At 35.7% G+C, this 14,320-nt stretch overlaps 1 protein-coding gene across 1 annotated transcript in view; it reads right to left on the bottom strand.

Moving 5' to 3' along the window:
* Positions 1-14,320, bottom strand: part of kmt2cb (lysine (K)-specific methyltransferase 2Cb) — a 134,740-nt gene that overhangs the window by 79,954 nt on the left and 40,466 nt on the right. The window contains exons 6-9 of the mRNA XM_016283713.1: positions 9,441-9,538; positions 8,874-8,983; positions 3,290-3,452; positions 2,084-2,255 (exon numbers count right to left, since the gene is read on the bottom strand). Coding sequence (XP_016139199.1) covers positions 2,084-2,255; positions 3,290-3,452; positions 8,874-8,983; positions 9,441-9,538 — 543 coding nt within the window. The remainder of the gene's footprint in view (positions 1-2,083; positions 2,256-3,289; positions 3,453-8,873; positions 8,984-9,440; positions 9,539-14,320) is intronic.

The following is a 14,320-nucleotide window of genomic DNA, read 5'->3' as shown; positions in this document are numbered from 1 at the left end:
CCGTTTTAGGGGGGCATGGCAGAGTCTTAACTTTGATAAAGATTATCTCTTTGGTTTTGAGACTTTAGTCTTTGCAACGTCAGGGATCTTATCTATGCACAATCAGCTTGTAACACTCCAAAGAGAAAGGAAAACTTGAAATCGCATCATATGACCCCTTTAAAATGAATCACGCAATGCGATTTACTAACGTTCGCGCTCGTCAAATTACTGGTATTTGCGCCATTATTTAATGCCCAAAAAAAGCACGTCTTAAAGCAGGCGGTAATTTGCGCTGCTCTTGGTAGATTGCGCAGGTTATTATGGAAATGATCTGGCTGCGTCTGTGTTCTTTAATGTGCGCATTGTTAGTAAGCCACCCGCAGAATTTTCCCCACCCATCGGCGCTTTTATGGAATTGCGCTCTAATGCTAATTTGCCCTGTTTAGTAAATCTGGCCCTGAAAGGGTTAGTTCATCCAAAAATGAAAATTCTGTCATTAATTACTCACCCTCATGTCGTTTCAAACCCGTAAGACCTCCGTTCGTCTTCGGAACACAAATTAAGATATTTTTGAAGCATTCTGACAGCTCTCTGATCCTCCCATAGACAGCAATGTAATTACCACAATCAAGGTCCAGAGACGTAGCACGGAGATCGGTACAATAATCCATGTGACATCAGGCGTTCAACCGTAATTTTACGAAGCTACGAGAATACTTTTTGTACGCAAAGAAAACAAAAATAACGACTTTATTTAACAATTCATCTCCTCCGCGTCACCCTGGTGCCATTTTGGAGAGTATCCACTGAACGCAAACAGCGTATGCTCTTCTGTGTCAGCTGCGCCATGCGGATACGTTGTTTTCGTTCAAATCAAAGAGTAAACAACGTAGAAAACGTATCCGCGTGGCGTGGAATAAAGTCGTTATTTTTGTTTTCCTTGCGTACAAAAAGTATTCTCGTAGCTTCGTAAAATTACGGTTGAACCTGATGTCACATGGATTATTTTACCGATCTCCTTGCTACGTTTCTGGACCTTGATCGTGTAAGGATCCTTGCTGTCTATGGGAGGGTCAGAGAGCTGTCAGAATGCATAAAAAAATATCTTAATTTGTGTTCCGAAGACGCACGGAGGTCTTACGGGTTTAGAACGACATGAGGGTGAGTAATTAATGACAGAATTTTCATTTTTGGGTGAACTAACCCTTTAATGTAATTTTAGTCAAATTCTCTTAAATTTACAGGGGGGGGTTTTTGTAAGGGAAAAACAAATCGTCTTTTAAGATATTTTTAAAATATATATATATTTTAAGATATATTTTTAAAATATATCTTTTGTTTTGAGTAAGGCATCTTGAGGTTTGCACTTTAATCTTGTTGTAAAATTCTGACTCCCATTCTGATAATTTACAGTGAAAAACCATATATTCCAAGAATTCACATTTGATGGTTTTTCACATAAGTAACCGTTTCGGTCTTTGTTTTTTTCTTATCAGTTATGTACATTATGGTTTATGTCACAATGTATGTCATTAAATTAATGGTTGCATTATTTTTGTGTTATATGTGTTATCATGATGGTGTTTAGTATTTGTGTGAATGACACTGTGTGAATCTGTTATATATTACTAGTTACCTCAGGTTTTGCAAAAGCTATGTGTGATGAGCTTTGATTCATCATATGGCTCTCATTACCATGTGCATTTTTGATGGTTGTCAATGTGCATTATAAAGATAAAAAAGAGATTTTAGTACTTCAATAGGTTGATAAAAAGTAAAAAAGTGAAAACCTAAAATGTTGCTACTGTATTTTTCACGGTAAAGTTCTGTTAACCACAGCTGCAGTTTTTTAACTATGTATGTTACCCAATAGATTTTTATATACAACATGTAATTGAATGCGTCTAATTAGTGACTATACATTAAACCCACATGAGACGTGAGCAGGTGTCTGTTTATTCCACAGAAGTTTGCAACCTCAAAAGGATGCATGAGCAAAATAAAGATGAGCCATTGAGGATGGCTCTACAGAAATGAGTAACAGTGCAGGCACGCAGCACAGATTGGGAAAAATAAACGGCAAAGCTTGGCTGCAACTCACTTGCATGTCTGACAGACTTTGCACTCGGGGCACTGCCAGCCTGTCCTCTTCAGAGGAGTGACGCTGATGTCCAGACACATGCCGTGGTAGTGCAACCCACAGCTGGTGCAAAAAAGCTGGTCCAGGAGATCCCCGGGGCTGTCGCACAATATACAGTTCGCCTCTTCTTCAACTGAGAGAAAGAAAGAAGAGCGGAAAATCAACGTGAACCTCATTTACCATTTAAATCCAAGGTCCTAGTGTACTTGTGAACTATTAGTGCACATTATGCCCACTTTACATGACCTAATCCAATTTCCAATTACTTTTATAATTTAATTAAATAATTAATTAATTATATTAAACATCCAATTAAATATCCATTATTGATATGATAAATAAACCAATATGTACTGTGAATCCTTACTCTAAAGGAATTTTTAATACAGGCATATTTTTATGTTGTCTGTTCACCAGTGAGATCCTTTGTGATTTTCGAAACAACAAAAACATCCAGAAGATTCAGAATAAGAAAGATTTTTTTGACAATTAAAAATCCAAAATAATTTTAAAAATTGTGATGAGTATCAAATAGAGGCGATTGACATGCTACCAAAGTAAATGTTAGTGGTCATACACTGTGTTATACTTTTGTTCATCAGGGATGCATAAATTGATCAAAAATTCTGATAAAGATATTATAAAGTCGCAAAAGATTTCAGTTTTCAAAATGCTGTTCTTTTGAACATTCTATTCAGTGAATCCTGAAAAAAGTAGCACAGTTTCCACAAAAACTTTAAGCAGTTAACATTGATAATAATCAGAAATGTTTCTTGAGCAGCAAATCAGCATATTAAAATGATTTCTGAAGGCTCATGTGACACTGAAGACTGGAGTAATGATGCTGACAATTCAGCTGTGCATCACAGTAATCAATTACATTCATAAATATAATAAAGTAGAAAACAGTGATTTTAAATTCTAATACTATTTCACAATAAGACATAAGTTTTACAGCATTTCTATAAAAAAAAAAGTCTCTTCAATGTCTCCTTTGAACTTTCCAATGATAAATTTATCAATTTAATTGGAATGAATTTTTTTTGTGGCTGAGTATTAGTATCAACACTCTTTTTAAAAAGGGGTCTCGAGTCAGTTTTTATAGTACATCAAGGTCTCGCTTTGAAAGAGTGCATAAAAAGACCAAAAAATAAAGACGGTTCTCACATTTGCTGACGGCCAGCTCAATGTGCTCTGTGCACAGGACAGAGCGCCTCCTGAAGTCCTGAAAGGTGCCGGCGGCCCCCGCGCAGGGGTAATGGTACGAGCGATCACACCCCTCCTCACAGCACTTGATGGATGCTCCAAGGCGCTTACAATATGCACAATGCTATAAAAGAAAAGAGTCACACTGATGAGACACTGACGAAGCAGACTCCAGTTTTGATGTTAAAACCCATCAATTATTTTAAACACAGACTATATTGCTTAATTGAAACCTCACATGCATTAACTGCTCGTCACATCATTATCATTCAAGCTTAAATATCTGGCAACTAATATTAAACCAAACAAATCTATACAATGAGACATGAAAGCTGACAGTGTAAAGCCTGTGGTCAGACTAACAGCTAGGGAGAGCTGTGACATAAACCACAATGATGACAGACTGACGGATGTGTAATTATCTCATCATGCCTGTAATCTCCCACAGACCACAGACGAGAGGGCCAATTCACGAAACGGTATCTCAGCACCATGTATTGAAATTAAGTCATCGTCATCTAGATGTGCAGTAAAGTCAAGTGCACTTGAGAGCAGAGTCAGGTGTGTGAACGAGAATGATGCAGTCACAGTAAAGTACAGCAGATTACAGTAATCTGCTGCATTCTTCATAGAAATGTGCTCAGAATCGGCTTGCAAACTGGGAACTGCGCTGTGCAACACTAATTTGGGGGTGTGGGGTCTTTGTGGAGGCCTTTATACAGATTTGCATAATTCTTTTAGTGAACTGGGAGTTAAAACAACTCAGACAGAATGTATAAACGAACAATGTTATCAGCAATTCATCTCTAGTCCATACTTATCAAACTCTTATCATATTTAAAGTCTTACCATACTTCAAAGTAAATGTACATTTTCATTTCATTTCAACTATCCCTTACATCATACTTTTCAACAAACCCTCAGCATTAGTGTTTTCATAATACTGGTACTTCTCATATTATACCTAGGATAAATATCAATATTTAATACCACGGGGAAACAAGTGCCACAAAATTAAGGCCATAAAATTTGAATAGTATCATGGTTACTTTACTTTTCACCATTTTCAACTGAAATTCTGCTGTCTGAAATTCTTCATACCTAATAGCTCTTAGTGGTATCATATAATAATAATAATTTTCTTATTAATTATTATTTCTAAGAGAAATATATTAATATTAAATTACAATTGCTCAGTAAAATCTAAATGTATTATTTCATCTTATTATGTTACTAGTAATTAGTGAAATATACAATACTTATGATTTATTTCAAGAGTTAAACATTCAAGCTTTTATTATGGCAGTAAAGTGCAGTGAGACATTTGTGTCTGTGATAAGACTAAAACAAATTCTCATTACAAATCTGCAAATGCGGTAATCATCTGTTAAACATTAACAGTAATATGACATAATTCTATAATATATAAAACTAAGTTCGAAGTTGAATTTCTACAAAAACAAAAAACTAAGATGAAAATGACCAGTGTTGTTAGAATTTACTAAAACTATTTAAATAGTTTTGTTAACGGAAATTAATACAATAAAATATAACAATTAGATGAAAAACTTACATTTAAATTAGAAACGCTAACTGAAACAAACATGTTGAAGATGAAGTACTAAAATAATTAAAACTACAAATAGAAATAAAATAATAATAATAAAGCAAAACAGAAATGTCCAAAAAAAAAAAAAACGATTGGACTGTGAAAATAAAATTGAACTGGTGCATACTGTGTTCCCAAACGCACATGCAGAGATAGAGTTAACAGAGCTGTTCTGAGATGCTGAAATCACTGGATCTTGATCTGGTTGCATGTGAGAACACAGTGACACGCTTCACTCTAAAACACTCTGAAGCACAATGAACTATAATGCACACACACTGCAGTAGGCCTGTGCGATTTGGCAAAAAAATTAAATCTCGATTTTTTTTCAGAACGTTTGACCGATTCTTGATTTTCTTTTACGATTTTTAACTGGTCAACTTAAAAATGCTAACCTTTTTCTTTATTAACCCTCTATTTTGTAGCATTTGGACCAATCAGACACACAATTGTTCAATCGATTTAACAAATCAATTATTCATTAGATTAACAAACAATCACAAACCCCCTCACCCAACACCAGATGCCTATATGTCTGTGAATGACGTCCAGGCCCCTGGGTACCATGGCAACCAGGACACCTCAGCCAGATCAGATAAACTTTACAACCTAAAAGTATGTCGAGAGAATCTTCCCTCCTACTTAATCCTCTCAAACAGACACATACTGCTATAGGAAATGACTTCTTACATTAATTAATAAGACACATTTTTCTATCATGCATATCCCCAGGTCATTGTGTATGATCACTACCTTCTTGTATATGGTTTTGTGTATTGTAAATGTTTTATGCATGCTTATGATAGATCAACCTCACAGTATTTACTTATTTCACGTATTTTCATGATCTAAATGAGAATGTATATTATATGCTGATACCTATGCAACACATTAGTATTATAAGAATCTTGAAGAATTGATTACATAATCTTTCGAACCTGTGCTACTAGTTAGACGATTCCTAATAAATATCCAGGGACAGCAAAAGCATGTAATTCTTCACGCATCTCAGCTCTACAGTGGCATTTCACTAACAGAGTAACAAAGACATGACAGGTTTTTTCGTGGGTCAGGTGATCTAATTGTACTCTTCCCTAATGTTAGGTTCCATTTGGCATAAAGTATAACTGTAACCCATAACAGCTTCCTGAAAACACGCAAGTATTTCCCTCTGAACACCAGCACTAGGCCAGTGTTCCTTTTTCTATTCGAATCGATCTGCGTCTTTGTCCATCGTCCTGCTTAATGAGCTGCTCCGAAAGCAGCTGTCCGCTAAAAGTCAAGCAACACTGTGAGACGAGTCCAGACGTGACACACCGTCAGCCCTCATGTTTACAGCTGCTCACCGCATCTCGTTTCGCACCAACAGCAAATGGATTGCGTGAAGCGAGCGCTCAAATGGAGCACCGCGTGATTTAGGCACATCCATCTAAGGGTGATTCCACTCAACCTGACGAGCCACTTACACGAACGTTCAATTCACATACACACACACACACGTATTTCTTCAGCTCTGAACTGGCATTTACTATTAAATGCAGCATTGCTGTTAATTCACAAGATCAAATGGCAGAGCGCCATTAAGGAATGTGATTGGAGAGGGTCGCTGCACGGGGGGGTGTTAAGTGATGAAGCCAATGACGCCGCAGCCCCTTTGAGTGCCGTAACCTTTTCTATTTCACAGCTGATCAGCGGCGACCTTTAGCAGCCAGTTAGATTCCTCCTCCAGCTCTAGCCTTTCACAGAAACACAGCAGCATGGCCATACGAGTCAGCAGGTATATGAAGAGCCCCACACCCCTATCAGGTGTCATTAGAGGGATATTAAACAAGATATAAACTAAAAATTAGGCCTGCGCCGATTTAGAGTATGTACACGGAAATGTACATTGTAAAAAACAAAAATGAGGTCAAATGTATTTCATTTGATAAAAGATTTTTAACCTGTCGCTATCTCCCTTATCTCATATGTAGCACGATATTTTGTTTAGATAACTTCCTATCATTGTATATTAGTGCGATTCCGTGGGGAATTATGTACTTGTATTTTTTGTATTTAATTTCTTCTTCTTCTTCCTGTATTTGTAAAAGATGCTCTGCTTTTGTTTTTAGGTTGACTTTTTAACATTCTGTCAAAGGTCTACACACGAAAAAAATACCCTTTTTGGCTAATTCTGGCATATTTACAGCCATGTTTATTCATGTGCATTGCCCCTGTAAACAAAAAAAAACTTCTTTCTTTTTTTTTTACTAGACTAGATTATCCAAAAATAGTAATTATGACATAATTATATAATATATAAAACTGTTTAATTTAACTCAGTTAACTGTTTAGAAATGAGTAAAACAAACAAACAAGAAACAAAAACAAATGAAAAGCATTAACATTTAAAAAACATGAAATCAATAATATTATAATGAAAAATACAAAGATAAAAGCTAATTTTATTTATTAAAGGGGTGGTTGACTGTTTTTTTTCAAGGTTTGATTGTGTTTATGGGGTGCAGTCTAACATGTGTTAATGCTTCGTTTAAAAAAAAAAAAACGCGTTATTTTTCACATAATTTACCTTTATTCCACACCGCTCTGTTCCTTCTCTGAAAAAATGCACTGATCTTTTCCTTCTTTTATGAAGCCCCTCCCTCAGGAATACGCAATGGGCTCTGATTGGTTAGCTAGCCCAGTGTGTTGTGATTGGCTAAACCGCTTCTAGTGCGCGTCTAAGCGTCCCGCCCCTCACCTCAGCGGCATGTGCTTTGGTTGTATTGTAAACAACGGCATTGTTAATATCGCTTATCAGTTTGAGCCCGATTGAGAAGCAGAGGATATTATTGAAGAGGATCGTGCAGAACCTGTGCAAGCACGGCTTTTAATGGTCGGCCTATGTTTTTTTGTTTGTTGTTGTCTCATACTTTTAGATACGCTGTTATTTGTAAATGCTACAGCTTATGTTAGCTTTTAATATACGGTTTTATCCTGATTAAAGCTTTAATACAGTACGGCAACTGCACGTGCGTCCATGTTTAACGCTTCTCATAGCTATGTGATAATAAGTGTATAATTGTGCTCAAACAGCAACATTACACACTAACTAACATTAAAAAAGTGAAATCGCAATCAACCACCCCTTTAATAAATAATAAAATATTATATAAATAATACTGAGATAATTATTTTAAAATGACTTGTGATTCATTTAACATATGAGATTTTGGAACTGAATAGGACCAGGTTACATTGTTATTGTTTATATGCACCAATATGAACGTTTTGGTGGAACCTGATTAATGTCGAAAAATTCTGCAGTATTTCTCTAAATGAATTAAAAATAAAGCACTAAAAACTAAAATCAATAGTTTTAAACTGAATTTCCTTTTTTTTTTTAATAATCAGAAAATTTATTTTGAGATTTGCTGAAGATTACAGTTTACAGTTTTTAATGCTCAACTAATTTAGAGCAAGATGATGGTCTAAACATAAAAGATGACATCTAAACATAAAAAAAAATTATATATCCAAATTGACTGAAATAAAATATGCATGATATATTTATACAAAAAAAGAAGAAAAAAAAAGAAAAACTGTAACACCAACAGATAATATGGGCCAACATCAAAAATACAACATTCTGGTGTCCAACTATGCTGGAAGCCACATAGGACAAAATCTTAAAACAGCTTCAGGAAAGACAGCTGCCGTGGATCAAATTAAAATACACACACATTATGGTCAATCAGCAAAAGGAAAAAAAAAAACACACTTTGATGCCGCCATTAAGAGAGCTGAGCATTTTAACCCTCATTTGCATAACCTTTCAAGTACTTCAGTGAGGTGATGTAATATTTGCATAAAGTTTACAGTCATTATTTTATTCACGAGTCCTCGCATGCTTAAGCCAAGACAAACGTCAGCTAAACCAGAGATATCCCAGCATACCTCTGTGCTCCCTGAGTGGATGGCTTTGTCCACGTTTAGCAGTGATTGATCCTCCGCTTGACACACAAAATTTGACCACAGCGCGCAGCTCTGATGAGCCCAGCACTGACCTGCAAACACAAGGAAGGAGCAAAGGGATCAGAAGATGGCATGGGATCTTTACAGGAAAATGTCATAATTTCTTTTCAACAGTTATTGGCAGAACAGCCATTCAATTTCATTTTACTGGACTAACAATTTCAGTTCCTCACCTCAAGTAAGTGTGATGTGTCTGACTACACTGTCTAGTTTCAGACTGTTTCCTGACAAACGTGTTTTTAACTTCTTTAAATCATCCTCTGAACAATCAGTGGAAAAAGTCATTTGAACATATCAAACTGGATTTCAACGGCTTGATAAGAGAGAAAAAAATGTGGTTTCTTTATAGAAATTGGACTTTCTTATATAATATCTTTTTTTCCTGTTATTACTTACAAGAAGCACTCTAAACTACAGTCTAGGCAACATCTTTTCTAAAGTTGGCTTTTCTCTGCCTGTGCTTCAGTAAAGTTTGCAACAAGTTTTTACCCGACTCATCAAAGAGTGTTCGGATGTCAATGTCGTCTGGCAGACCGACGTGGCGGAGCTCGTCCCAGAATCTGCCTCCTCCTTCCTCGGCCCCGACACTGCCGGACAGAGACAGATGGATTAGTTTTACACCATATCCTAACCAAGATTATCTGTTTGACTGACCAGTGGTGGACAGGGGTCAAACAAACCTAGATATCTTATTATCCCTAGATATCGTTTATTATCCAAACTGATTTTATTTCCCATCAAACGGTTCAAATTTACAACATTGGTGGCAACAAAAACAGCAGACGGGCTGAATTAAATGAAAATTCACTCTCTGACAGTAGGTGGCGCTTTTGGACAAGCAGAAATATAGCAGTTACCACAGTGAACCCTTTAAACAAAGCAGCACTATTTTATTAGGCATTATATGGAGATAACATGAGAAAAAAGTGTCAATGAAACCTTTCTAAGGTAAGTCAGTTCCCGTTCATTCATAATGTTTCCGCCCTCTAAACCGGTAAATACACTCCCACTCCTTGCTCATCTTACAAGGGGACGTTTCCCTGAGCCAGCGGCAAGTGACACTAAGAAAACTCTTGCATGCAATGTCTGGCTTTAAATAATTGTTTTACCGCATAAAAACATTAGAATGACAGTCGGCGCTGATAGCCTTGTGGGCAGCACACCGACATACAGTGCTATTGCGCTACAGACGTCCCGAGTTCGAATCCCGACGCGAGGATCTTTCCTGATCCCGCCCCTATCTCTCTGCCTCTTCACTTCCCCTCAGCTCTGATCTGTCCAATCATAATAAATGCATAATACATTTTTAAAAATCTTTAAAAAAAAACATACTACATTTCGACTAGTTGACTATTATTTCCAATGTCTAATGGAACTAGCAGCTGCTGTTCCATTTAGTCGACTAGTCAACTCCCTATTAAAACAGTCATTGTTTTTGCATTTCCATTTAGTGACCTTTAAAGGGGTCATAACATAAGAAATCAAACGTTCCTATCTTTTGGCAGTATAAAAAAGCATTTATGTAAATAAGCTCCCACAATGACCCTTGTTTGGATGTTGTGGGATCTGTGCTGTCATAAGGGCAAACACATTTGCATATGACTGCCTCCAGAGCAAGACATAAATATCAACAAATAGTGGCACCATAGGCTCCGCCCACTTGCATTGCATTAATCCCCAAAAAACCTAAACGGTCTCAATTATTTCTGAACAGTTTGACATAATACTGCTCAGGCCCCGCCCACGACTGCTGACGGATTGTCCCGTATTAACATATTCCCACCTTCAGCCAGTTGTGCGCTGTCCGCAATTTTCTCTGTACTCAAGCAGCTGTAGCGACAACAATGTCTTGTAAGCAATGCAGGTGTTTTGGATTTAAAAGCTTACATAAGAATCTTAATTTTTTCCCAACATCAGGGTCTCTGAAGATGCAGTGGATTAGTTTTGTTTTTATGGTAACGCGTCACCGAATACACAAAAAACAGAAGTGGGAGAGCAGTAGCTCATTAGCATTTAAAGAGACATGCACCGGAATGGCTCACTGTGAACAGAGCTGTTTTTTACAGGGTGTTGTTTTACACGGTCATTGAGGAATTTTAACCAAAGTATTTTGCAAACATTTCATGGAGACCCTAAAGAATCATACCAACTTGTGGAAAATGGGCATCCAATGTCCCCTTTAACAGGTTGACACCTGTTTACACCAGACACGAGCACTGCTTCGCATCACATCGAAACCATTACTATCACTGACATTGGCTACGTTTACACGCAACCAAATAATCCGTTTGTAATCGGATTGACGGCTCAATCGGACTGAAAAGCCTTCATGTAAACACCTTAATCGATCCGACTGAGCTCGATCGGAATTAAATTTCGATTGGATTGAAGGGGGTGGTTTATTCCTCTTCTAATACGATTGAGAGTGCATGTAAACACTTGAACACACGCAGAAATAGTGTAATGACGAATGACGCGCAGAACGAACGGCTCTTACAATATTAATTCTGCTGTTAAAAACAAATAAAGAAACAGTGTAGGAGAGTGGTTATTATGTGCAAACAGTGAGAAACTCTATATCTGTGCAGTGTGCGCATGTAAAAAAAAATCAACTTTATTTAGCATTCATGTAAACACTACATTCAGATTCATCAGTCGGAATGAATTCAGTCCGAGTGAACCAAAAATTGTGCATGCAAATATAGCATTTGTCTATACTAGATACAATATACAATTTCTGATGTATTTCATGCACTTGAGCTACTCCCGACTACAGGACAAATGGAAGAGTAAAGCAACATCCATTTTAAACAGCATGTTAGCATCTGTACAGCATTTTATGACAGTCTTTTATGACAGATTGTCTTGTAAATGAGGCAAAGTGTAAAGGAGAGTTTGCAAAGAAACTTTTGTTGAAAGATGTAGCAGCCAACTGTTTTATATCTGAGAGCAGCTACATCACAAAGCACAAGTAAACATTTTCATAATGATTTGTCTTTAGATGATGGGTTTTATATGAATAATGTTTTCAAAACACTTCCTTACATGCAATAATGAGGGGGTGTTAATACTGTTTCCCATGTAATTGTGTTAGCCAATCAGAACTGTGGCTGTTTTACTGACAAGCCTTAAGTGAGACACCCCCTAAAATGGATCATCTCAGACAGTGGGTCAGAATAAGAGTTGATTTATTTATTTTTTTGGCAAATATATAACTTTTTTTTTTGTAGAAATGACCCTTTTAATATACAGGTACGTCGACTGAAATTTTGGACAAATGAAATTTTGCTGTGGGCGGAGCTACTCGGCATGATTTGTCTAAAATAGAAACCAATAAGGCATCAATGTTTTATTGCTCTGTGCTTTTCACAGTCGTAAGTAGTTTGGACAAAAACTCGGTTTGTGCTTTGTTATGTAACGCCTGGTTAGGACAATATATTACAAGAGAATGTCAAAATTAACAAACCAAAGATGTTATTTATATTTAATTTAATGAAAAGATTATCCATTATATCAGAAGCAATAATGGAGTGTTTCTGTAATAATAATAATAGTGCGACCACACACATAAAACAAGTAACACAACATCAGAGATGTGATTTTCCAAAATATGTTTCCTTTGAATGTAGAACATTTACAGAACCTTTCAATGGTCTGGCACAGCTTATTCACAAAATATGCTACAATGTCAGTCTGCCAAATATCAAATTAGATCACCCAACTGCATCCAAGTCCAATTAATCCCTAAACAAACGGTCTCTGGCTGCTCTGCCGTTAAATTTATGCCACTAATAATGGAATAAGGAGCAGAAAACACTGAAATTGGTCATTGGTCTCTGCATCAGCTTTCATTAATTCATATATATAAATATTACAAAATATTTTTACTTACACCTAAAAATTCTACTAACACCTAAAAATGATTTGGCCAGATCAAGTCACCTGGATTATATACAAACAATAATATAACATAAAATATATGCTAACTGAAATAATAAAAAAAGAAAAACTTCAAATTAGAATTTTTAAATTTTACTTGGTGCACTAAAAGTAATAACTAAAACTGAAATAAAAATGTATAAACACTATAGACATATTTAAAAATAACAAATGACAAAAACACAACAAAATGACAAAAACTTTAACTAAAATTAACAAGAAAATGGTTAATTTTATTTAAAACCATAATGTTTTGATTTGTCATGTTTATGTTGCTGTGTTTAGTTATTCTGAATGGATCCGTGTGTACTGTAGTAGATATATGCAGTCAGCAGGCGGTTGGTTTAGGTTTTTTTGGCATCACCATGTGGTCCTGTTCGGTATCGCAACTTGACCTCTCTAAAACGTAAAAAAGCTATTTGCTGTTGCACTGTACACATACTATACAAATCAGATTTTTGTTTTTTTTTGCATTTTTTCCCCCTTTCATATGTGCTTATATGGGCTCCTTATATCATTTGGTTCTTTGGTGTCCTTTTGGAGTTACCTTTTGGAGTTTTGGAGTCCTTTTTTGGAAAGACATCTATATTTATCTTGAAAAAAGCTTGCAGAAAATACAGATTTTTGAGAATCACCCTTCAATCTTTTGGTTTACTTTGCTGAATATAGCAAATGATGAGAAAATAAACATTTGAAACAAGATAAATGGTCTATGCTTAATTTCATGAGGTGTGCGATTAATCATGATTAATCACAGAAAAAGGGTGTGATTAATTAGATAAAAAAATCTATTGACAGCCCTAATATATATATATATATATATATATATAAACCTATAATAGTATCTAAAATAATACCGATCCAAATTTACTTTATATAAAATAATTTATTATATTTGTATTCCTAATTGTTCCCTTTCAATTCTCCAAGAGCTTAATATTCTCTTAGCATGTTTCTTAGGTGGCTTGGTTAAAAAAAAAAACAGTAAAATTAAAAAATAAATAAAATAAATACTGTGTGTACATTTTAATGTAACATGCAAATAAATGTTAATTTAACATTTTTTGTAATGCCTATTAAATTATTTTTCATCCGTAAATTATCTTTAAATTGTGCATGTCTATAAATTCATCTACATTTAGGCTTTTTCACTAATTATATGAAATACGATTATATGATATACGATAGTGCGGTTGATTAAATCTTAATTAATAAGTTCATATCATGTACTTAATTCAATTAAAAAGTTTCCCAGCCCTAATTTCTATAGAGCACATACAGACTGAGAAGAGTGAGATGAATGTGCACATGCTGTCTAACTGCTGGCCCTCTATCATGAGCCACCGGCACCAGGAGAGTGTTAATTTATTCTTGACATTTAGGCACTGGAAGGGTTTGACTCACAGCCATTTTAATTTAGGTGTGGGGGG

The sequence above is a fragment of the Sinocyclocheilus grahami genome, unplaced genomic scaffold (assembly GCF_001515645.1).
Source record: "Sinocyclocheilus grahami isolate Dianchi unplaced genomic scaffold, SAMN03320097.WGS_v1.1 scaffold176.1, whole genome shotgun sequence".
Taxonomy (NCBI): Eukaryota; Metazoa; Chordata; class Actinopteri; order Cypriniformes; family Cyprinidae; genus Sinocyclocheilus; species Sinocyclocheilus grahami.
This window is presented reverse-complemented; position numbering and strand designations above follow the sequence as displayed.